At 48.8% G+C, this 9,974-nt stretch overlaps 1 protein-coding gene across 2 annotated transcripts; it reads right to left on the reverse strand.

Moving 5' to 3' along the window:
* Positions 1-471: 471 nt before the first annotated feature.
* Positions 472-8,380, reverse strand: LOC139317384 (zinc finger protein 485-like). 2 transcript variants are annotated; one of them, XM_070944417.1, is made up of 4 exons: positions 8,300-8,380; positions 5,229-5,349; positions 3,141-3,254; positions 472-1,805 (listed from the first exon to the last, which is right to left on the reverse strand). In XM_070944417.1, the coding sequence occupies exons 1-4, from the start codon at positions 8,327-8,329 to the stop codon at positions 511-513; spliced, it is 1,560 nt and encodes a 519-aa protein (XP_070800518.1). In that variant the 5' UTR covers positions 8,330-8,380; the 3' UTR covers positions 472-510. The 2 variants fall into 2 exon arrangements, with proteins under 2 accessions (XP_070800518.1, XP_070800517.1); XM_070944416.1 differs by having other exon boundaries at positions 472-1,808.
* Positions 8,381-9,974: the final 1,594 nt, after the last annotated feature.

Below are 9,974 nucleotides of genomic sequence, written 5' to 3' on the forward strand. Positions count from 1 at the left end.
GTCACTAAACCAACTGTTGTATGCCGAGGATTACCTGTATTTAGGGATAAACACCACTTGGACAGCCATTAAATGTTTCACAGATCAAGTGGGAAAATGTTCCCCTTTGGATTTAGGGGTCTTTCGGGCTAAGCGTTACGCCTTTCTGAAGGCTCGAGAAACTATGATCGCCCATTCCAGGCTTGTCTTGATGGTCCTGGTGGCTCAGGGCTGAAATCCACAGAAGTGTCAGTCTGCTCTCAAGACCCCAAAGGGTAGGAGTAAAAGCTGGAGGATTTCAGTCCTAGAGAAGGGATGGGGCTTACTTTCTGAGCAGTGCCGCAGCTGAAACAGTTCCACTGTCTGCAATAGACTTTTCTCACAGCGCTGAGTCTACACAGTTCTGGTCCCAAACTGGCACCTCCTCCATAGCGGCTGTCATGCAAAAGGTTTTTCTCAGGTGATTCCTGTGCTGCGCACTATCCGAGGGTCTTTGCCAAAGATGAGATTCCAACGGGAAGTGGCGTCTCCTCACCTGTGGCTCCTCTGATGCAGTGTCAGGTACTTCTTCTGTGTGAACCGCCTCCCGCAGTCGGTGCAGCTAATGGGAACCATCTTGGATGAGACGGACGCCGTCCCCGAGGTGAGCCCCGCATCCTTCCTTTTCCTCCCTGCCACTTGGCCTGCCCTGGGGGCCTTTCTATCTGCCACAACTGGATCCCACTTTCTCTGCAGTGGGGCAGTTCGCGGCAACGGTTCCTCTTTGTGGGTCTTCTGGTGTACCAGCATGATCTTCTTGTTCCGGAAGCGCTTCTGACACTGCGGACACTCATACGGCTTCTCCTTGGCGTGGGCCCTTTGCAAGGTGACCCCAGTGGTGTCCCCCGGGGGCAGCTTCTCCCTGCGGTGGATCTTCAGGTGACTGTTGAGGTGTTGCTTCTGCCGGCAGGTCTTGCTGCAGAATGGGCAATGGTATGGCCGCTCGCCGGTGTGCATGCGGTAGTGGATGTTCAGTGTGGTCTTGTCTCGGAAGGTCTTCCTGCACTCGGGGCAGCTGTAGGGCCGCTCACCAGTGTGGAAGCGCAGGTGCTTGACCAAGTGCTGCTTGTAGCCGAAGCGCTTCCCGCACGCCATGCACAGGAAGGGTTTCTCGCCAGTGTGCACCCTCTGGTGGCTGCGCACGTTGCGTTCCTGGGCAAAGCACTTCCCGCACTGATCGCAAGCGAAGGGGCGCTCCTTGATGTGCGAGGCCATGTGTGCCACCAGGATCTGCTTGAGCCGGAAGCTGTGCCCGCACTCCAGGCAGGCGAAGGGCCGTTCCGTGGAGTGCGTCCCCTGGTGCTTGCGCAGGCTCTGTTTCTTGTTGAAGCTCTTCCCGCACTGCACACAGTTGTACGGTTTCTTCGGATCCGGCGGGCAGCGCAGGTGACACTGCAGCTGCATCTTGGCTGCCAAGTTCTTTTTCGAGGAGCCGCTGCGGGCCGTCACCGGCAGGGGTGGCTTCTTGCACAGGTGGGTTTTGATGTGCCTCTTGAGATCCCCCCAGGAGGGGAAGGCTTTGGGGCAGAGGTGGCATTTGAATGGGCGTTCCCCAGTGTGCGTCCGGATGTGGATGGTCATGGCCACGTTGCTGAGGAAGCTTTTACCGCACTCAGGACACTTTGGCGGGTTCATCTTCAGCGTCACCCGGGGGGGAGCTTTGCTTTCGGGTTTGGGGACTGGGTTGGCAGTCCGGGGGCGGCCTTTCTTCCTCTTCACGGTGGGTATCGCAGGGGGCCCGGTCTCCCCTCTGCCCTTACCGTCTTCCACCATCCGGATGCCATCTTCTGCTGGAGGAAAGAGAACACCTCATCACCGAGGGCCAGGCAGAGAATCATAATTAGATTTCTCCCCCATTTCTTCTCAATGCCCCCTCCCCACCCAAAAATGGTTACCTAGCAACCTACTCCCAATTTCAGCTCGGGGACAGTGGCGTTGATACCACAACCTCCTTTCTGCTTGCCTCTCTTTTAGTAGCATCCGCAGGGTGTCGACGACCATCACAAATCAAGATGGCTCCCACGCCGCGAAAGCCCCTTTGCATGTGCATCGGGCACCTGCGGGCGCCATCTTGACTTCTCAGATTGCCTCTCACCGATCTCCAAACCAAACATTGTCACTGGGATCTCATTCTCAGCAGACTGACTGTGATTCCAGAGAATTTTTTGCGAGATTCCAAGCAGGCTTGGGGCCTCAATTCGTCACGGACCACCAATGACACCCGTGTCAAAATTGACGTGTTTTGAGTCATACACCAGTGTTCACCAATCCACGACAGCAATTATTCTCAAAAACACCACTCCAAAATTGAGTTTGTTTCACAATTTTTTTTATTGTCGCATTTCGTTCTATAAGACCCAGCCTCACATGATTGGACTGCACTTTAAAAAAAAAATCAATTCAGGTAGTCCTCGACTTACGACTGCAATTGAGCCAATCATTTCATTTAATAAATAATTAATCAATTAGTAATTTAAGAGCCGCGGCAGCACGGTGGTTAGAATGCAGAATTGCAGGCTAATTCTGCCGACTGCAGACTGCCAGCAGTTCAACGGTTCGAGTCTCAAGGTTGACTCGGCCTGCCGTCCCCCCGTGGTCGCTAAAATGAGGGGCCAGATTGTTGGGGGAAATAGGCTGACTCTGAACCACTTAGAGAGGGCTGTAAAGCACTGTGAAGCTTTATATAACTCTAAGTGCTATTACTAATAATTTCTGTTGCTAAGCGAGACATTCATTAAGTGAGTGTTGCCCCATTTTACGACCCTTCTTGCCACTGTGGTTAAGTGAATCACTTTCCGTTCCGTGAGGAACACGGCTGTGAAATGACTCTGGCTTCCCTGTTGATTTGGCTTGTCAGAAGGTCGCAAAAGGGGATCACAGGAGTGGGACATGGCAAACCATCATAAATGTGAGTCAGTTGCCAAGCGTCCGAAATATTGATCTCGTGACCACGGGGATGCGGCAACGGTCGTAAGGGTGAAAAACGGTTCTTAAGTCACATTTTTTCAGTGCTGTTGTAACTTGGAATGGTCACTAAATGAAGCGTTGTAAGTCGAGGACTACCTGAACTCTACGAATGACAAGTTTTTCTTATTGGTAAAAAAATGGTAAGAAATTCTGACCCAGCCATTGGCCTTGGGCATCTGTCCATTCACACGGCTTCCACAATTCTCCCATGACAACGGCCTCCTTCTGTTCAATTTGGTTGATAATCCGCGGCTTGATGGGCAGGGGTCCTGTTGGAAACAGAGAAAAGCAAAGGGGTCTCAACCCGTTCCATGTCTATTTTGGTCCCCAGAGGGAGGGGAAGTACTGACCTTGCTGCTCTCTGAGTTTGGTGGTTTTCTGGTAGATGTTTCATTACCAAACTAGGTAATGTCATCAGTGCTAGAAGGGAATGGGATCTGTTCTTTAACCTCACTCCCTTCTAGTACTGATGTTACATAATTGGGCTATGAAACATCTGCAAGAAAATGATCAAGTTCAGAGAGCACCAAGGACCCCACAGTCCTTCCTCCTCCTCCTCCTTTCCACAACCCCCCTTCTCTTCTAGCATTGATTATGTTTCCTAGTTGGGTCATGAAATGTCTGCAAGAAAACCCCCAAGCTCAGGGAGCACCAAGGACCCCTCATTCCTCCTCCTCCTCCTCCACTCCACAAGCCCCACTCCCTTCTAGCCATGATGATGTTCCCTAGTTGGGTCACGAGACATCTGCGAGAAAACCCCCAAGCTCAGAGAGCACCAAGGACCCCACAGATCGTCCTCCTTCTCCTAGCCTTGATGATGTTCCCTAGTTGGGTCACGAGACATCTGCGAGAAAACCTCCAAGCTCAGAGAACACCAAGGACCACCACAGTTCACCCCTGAGCTACAAATATTCTCTTTTATTAATGGACTTCATAGAGAGGTCGGTAGGCTCCGAATGAACATCAGACAAAACGTCCTTACCAAATGCCACCAGTGATGAGCTCCTTGTCCCCGGAGGTATTCAAGCAGAGGCTGGCCCACCATCTTGATGGATATTTTTTTATCTGCTTCCCTGGCTTTGAGATTCAAGGACATTCACGGCCCTTTCCGTAGGCTCTTAACCCACTCTTCATTTCAGAGTGGTTGGACTAAGAATCGCATCGTCCAAAACCCGGGGTGGGATTTGGAAGACAGGCTTGATCTCACGAGGAACCCCCCCGCGACTCCCTCTTTCGGAGACCAGAGGTGGGGGCGTCTGCCAACCAAATGTTCTCCAGCCAGGAGACTTCTAGCTTCCGGCATGGATGGTACCAAAGAGGCTGTGGAGATCGTCGCCACAGCCTTGGCTAGGGCAATGGAAGCTCCACCATCAAAGACTCTGTCAGAGTATGAATATTCATAGACTGGAATAGGCATAGCAACAGGTCAGCCAATGGGGACTGTTTGGATAGACATGGTAACAGGTCAGCCAACGGGGACTGTTTGGAAACTGAAACATAGCATTTGTTTGTATGGGGCCATAAGAGACAGTTTGGAGTCTGGGCGTGGCTTAGACTTGCTGAACTGTATATAAGAGTTGGTTTGGCCTGGGATAAAATCTACTTACCTTCCCTACTGGTTTGGAAGTGCATGTGCTGCGCGCATGCATCACGTACACGCACGGACCCTCTGTGCATGCGCAAACCCTTCTGCGTATACCCAGGGAGTAAAAAACAGGTTACTTCCTGGTTAAAACCAGGAAGTAACGATGACCGGGCGGGTGGGCGGAGCCTCGCGCTGCCGTCGCTACCGGTTCTCCGAACCACCAGCCGCCATCGCTACCAGTTCAGCCAAACCGGTAGCATTTCACCCCTGGTTTGACCTCTGTAAATGATGCCTCTGTACAATATATTAGCCTCTGTATCTCTCTACTTTGTAACGACTCACTTCTATGAATATTGCTTCTGTGTTCCTGATATTATATGCTGATTTCTGCTGTATGGTATTGTATATAAAGAAGTTTCTTATATATAATTGAAATCCTGCTGAAGTTGATTTACTTGTGTGCTGGTCGGATGTGCTGCAACAAACTCTGACAGAGACTGAGTGGTCTGCGACCTTCAGATCTTGCTGCTTGAAGCTTTCCCCCACCCCAAAGCATCCAGCTGACCACTGTTGGAGACACAAAGCTGGGGCCAAGGAGGACCCTGGGAAGTCACTTACCCTCTTCCCTCCAGGATCTGAGCAATGAAGTTGTTCTTACCCAAGGACAGAACCGCCTCGTAATTCTCCATCATCACCGCTTGGTAGAGCTCCCGTTGCCATTCACTTAACTCTTCCCATTCTTCCCGGGAGAAATAGATCGCCACGTCCTCAAAGGTCACCTGCGCCAGCAAAGAAACCATCCCTGGATTTGAATCCGGGCCCCAAAGGATCCCTCTTATCCCTACGGATACTCAAGAACTTTGGGCTCTGGTACCTGGCTCCATAGTCGTAACTTGCGAGAGGGGATAGAGAGAGACAGAGATGATAGATATAGATCGATAGAAAGCTAGCTAGCTAGAGAAAGAAAGAAGAAAAAAAGAATGAAAGAGAAAGAGAGAAAGCTAGTTAGCTAAAGAAGAAAGAAAGAGAAAGAAAAAGAAAAAGAAAGAAAAAAAGAGAAAAACAGCTAGATAGCTAAATAGATAAAGAAGGATGGATGGATGGATGGATGGATGGATATATATATATAAATGGATAGATGATAAATTATTGAAATGATAGATATGATACTGTTGTGGCTCCGATCACCGAGCCTGTGTTATCAGCAGGAGAGGACTCTGAGCGTGAAGGAGAGGAGTTGGCAAGGCCTCACTCTCCAGGACCCTCCTCTCTGGCAATGCCTCCGGTGTCCTCCGAAGGCCAAGAGATAGGCCCGGGGCCAAGCACTTCCATGCAGCCACAGGTGGACAGTAATGATGATGATGATGAGTCTTGGCTGGACCCTCGACAGCGTCGCAGAGATAAGCACGCGCAGCAGAGGAAGAGGCATGCCAGGGATTAGGCTGAGTCACTGGACCACCCCCCACAGGGTATAAAAGGGGGTGTGGTGGCCGTTCAAGCTCTGTGACGAGCAAAAACTGATACTGAACAAACCTCTCTGCATTGCTGGACTTTTTGAATATTCTCTTATCTGTTGTGTGTTGGCTTTGAAAAACACTCCCTTCGTAAGTAAAAGACTCTTGGCAGCCAGCCACTGGGTTGCTGCCAATTCTGCTCTTAGAGAAACCTTTGTCGGCTGGTTTATTTCACTATTGACTGTCTGTGGGGGTGCGTGTGTGAGATGGGGACAGAACAGATACAGATAGAGACAGAAAGAGAAAGAAAGAAAAAGAAAAAGAGCTAGATAGCTAAATAGAGATAGATATAGATAGAAATAGAAAGAAAAAGATAGCTTGCTAGCTAGAGAAAGAAAAGAAAAGAAAGAAAAAGGGCTAGATAGCTAAATAGAGATACCGAGAGAGAGAGAGAGAGAGAGAAAAGAGCTAGATAGCTAGACAGTGAGAGAAAGATAGATAGATAGATAGATAGATAGATAGATAGATAGATAGATAGATAGATAGATAAGAGACAGGGAGAGAAAAATAGCTAGACAGACAGACAGGCAGAAAGACAGACATGGATGCATGGATGTATGTATATATATAAATGGATAGATGATAAATTATTGAAAGATGATAGAGAGAGAGAGAGAGAGAGATGCAGATAGAAAGAGATAGAGATGGATGGACAGATGGATAAATATAAACCGATAGATATAACAGAATAACAGAGTTGGACCTTGGAAGTCTTCCAGTCTAACCCCTGCAGGAAACCTATCCCATTTCAGAGAAATGACTGGCCAATCCCTTCTTAAAAGAGTGATGGAGCACCCTGAACTTCTGGTGGCAAGCTGTTCCACTGATTAATTGTCCTCACTCTCCAGAAATGTCTCCTTAATTCCAGGTTGCTTCTCTCCTTGGTTAGTTTCCATCCGTTTATTTCTTGTCCTGCCTTCTGGTGCTTTCAGTATATCATACGGTAGATGATAAATTATTGAAGATAGAGAGAGATTATAGATTAAGACAGGTAGATAGATAGGTATATAGGTGATATAATGGAGAGAGATAGAGATGGATGGATAGATGGATAGATATATCATAGATGATAAATTATGAGAGAGAGAGGTGGGGGAGAGAGAAAGAGACAGAGGGAAATAGAGAGAGCGAGGCCTTCGATAGTTACATAATTTGCCTGTTCTTTTTGACTATAAGCCTAGCTTTTGGGCCCTATGAGGATGGGGTCTTGGGGAGAGGGGGGGACATTAACCAAAATAATTATGTCACCCCCCTCAAAGGAAAATTTCACAGCTTATTCACAGCAGCAATTGCCCCCCACCCCACCGCACGAACTACCCCCCCCAAATCTCTGCGGCCCCCTGCAACAGCATCAAAGGGAAATCAATAACATTTGAAAGCGACTTCAAAGCGAAAGACCACCCCCCCCGCCCCATGCAATGTATTTCCCACTGCCCCCACTTTCTTTGAAGCCTGAACCCCGCTTCTCCCTTCCCCCCCATCGAGGGGATGTGGGGAGGGCCCTCTAGGGCAGAGCGTGGCTCTCAGGGTCGGGGGTGGCAATTCTGACTTTTTTGGCGGGACCCCCCCTCCTCTCTCCTGCCCACACCTGGGAAGAAACGCCCCATCCCACCCCATCCCTCCTCCCGGGGCGGTGTAGAAATCGCGAAGCAGTGAAAGAAAGGATGTGCAGCCGCGATCTTTCTTTCTTCCCAGGCCGGCCAATAGGGCGGAGGGACCTGAAGACCCCCGGGGGCTTTTCAATTGGGGGGGGGAACCCTTGATATACCCACCCACCCCCCACCAAAACGGGTGGGTGGGGGGAGGGGTTAAAAAATCGCTAAAATAAAAAATCTTCCTTTCTTCCCAGGCGGCCAGGAGGGGTGGGGATGGAAGCCCAGCGGGGGACGGAGACCCCCGAGGCTCTTCTGGGGGGGGAAAGGAAAGACCCCCCTTGATATACCTTTCCACCCCCACCAAGGCCGGGGGAGAGGGGCTTAGAAATGGCGAAGCCACTTTCACTGATGAAGCCGCGTAAATAGGGAGGAGGGACCACCACCACCCCCCGGAGACCCCCGCCCCAGGGCTGTTCGAGGGGGTGGGGGAAGGAAAGACCCCCTTGATGTACCCACCCACCCCCACCACCACCAAGGCCGACGGGGGCCCCTTGGATAGGAGCAAAGCCTTTGGAGTTTTTTCCGGGATGGGGAGTGGGAGTGGAGGGGAGTCTCTTTACCTGCCCGGGCCAGGGTCTCGGCGCCTCCATGACTGGGGTGGCAGCGCCTCTCGACGAGAACAAAGGCAGGGGTTTGGGGGAAAGAGGGGGGGGGGAGGGCGACTCGGCGACGCCGCCCCGGCTCCGCCCGCTGGAAGGAGGGTCGGAGAGGAGGAGCGGAGGGCGGGCTCTGGCGCTGGCGCTGGCGCCCGCGGGCGACGCAAGGGCCGGGCGGGGCTCCTTTCGGGGAGGGGCGGGGCTCACACACACACACACACATACACACACATATACAGAGTCTCTCTTTCTCTCCCGCCCGGCTGCGGAGCATGGGACTTGCGGGAAGAGAGGCTGCTCTGTCTGTCTATCTCTATCTGTCTGTCTGTCTGCCTATCAGTTTTCATCAATCACTCTCTCTCTCTCTTTCTTTGTCTATCTCTATCATTTTTCATCAGTCTCTCTTTTTCTTTCTTTCTCTCTGTCTGTCTATCTCTATCTTTTTTCATCTCTCTTTCTCTCTCTCTATCATTTATCATCTATCACTCTCTTTCTCACTCTATCTCTATCTGTCTATCTTTATTTATCTTTCTATCTCTCTATAGCTATCTCTTTATATCTGTTGCATAATTTTAAGGATCAGACTCAATAAATGATTTAAGAATAAAGTATTCAAACATAACACTGTTTATTTACAGTAGGCATTCTATATTCTCTAAGTACTCATAGATAGAAGCAAGGAGGAGGTGCATACAACCCCTTTTATGTTCACAAGGTGGAGTAAAAGGATGGGAGTGGTTACATATGAATATATTAGGAGAGGAAGAATAAATTAACCCCTAATACCCCGAGTATATACAGTTTCCCTATTAGAGAATAAGGCATTTACTTGTGACAAATCCCCTTCTAAATGCCGATTCGATATACAACAATAATTACATTCAGAGTCAGAACAATACAAAACTTGTAATTTGGAAGTTAAATATTTGTGTTGTTTAGATGGCAAAGGCTTAGTCAATATGTCAGCTATTTGTTCTGATGTTTCACAGTGAACTGCTTTAATAAATCCATCTTGAGATAATTGTCTCACGTGCTTGAATTTTATATCTATATGTCTGGATCTTTGACCAATAGCATCAGACCTAGATATCTCAATAGCAGCTTTGTTATCTTCGTGTATGATAAATGGTAATGAGGGTTTCTTCCAAGTATTTGACAATAAATCATTAAACCATACAAGATTGTTGGAGGCTTTGGACAAACAAACATATTCTGCCTCAGTTGTTGATGTGGCTACTAAATCCTGTTTTCCAGTATACCAGTAAACTGGACAATCGTTAAGAAAAAATATATAACCTGATGTGCTTTTTCTACATATGGTATCACCTGCCCAATCCGCATCAGCGTAACAGGTGAGGATGGGCTCTTTGATATTATTAGGTTCCAGTAGTAAACAGAAATCTAAGCTGTGCTTTAAGTACCTTAATATTCTTTTAACGGCTTCCCAATGATACATTAAGGGTTTGCTAACGTATCTGGATAACAGATTGAGGGGTAATGCAATATCAGGTCTAGTCCAATTGGAAATATATAAGAGGGAACCAATAACTGATCTGTAGAGTGTATTATCCTTAAATTCAGGGGATGATTCATCTATGTTCCTTAAGAAGTCTGTTTGCATAGGAGTGTCACAAGGTTT

Source organism: Pituophis catenifer, unplaced genomic scaffold (assembly GCF_029215685.1).
Source record: "Pituophis catenifer annectens isolate HBS135680 unplaced genomic scaffold, rPitCat1.0.hap2 SCAF_5, whole genome shotgun sequence".
NCBI lineage: Eukaryota > Metazoa > Chordata > Lepidosauria > Squamata > Colubridae > Pituophis > Pituophis catenifer.

Coding starts and splice junctions, on each gene's coding strand:
- LOC139317384 (XM_070944416.1), bottom strand. CDS start 8,329: ATGGAGGCGCCGAGACCCTGGCCCGGGCAG. Junction 5,350..8,299: donor CGAGACCCTGGCCCGGGCAG/GTAAAGAGACTC, acceptor TTGCTGGCGCAG/GTGACCTTTGAGGACGTGGC. Junction 3,255..5,228: donor CGAGGCGGTTCTGTCCTTGG/GTAAGAACAACT, acceptor TGTTTCCAACAG/GACCCCTGCCCATCAAGCCG.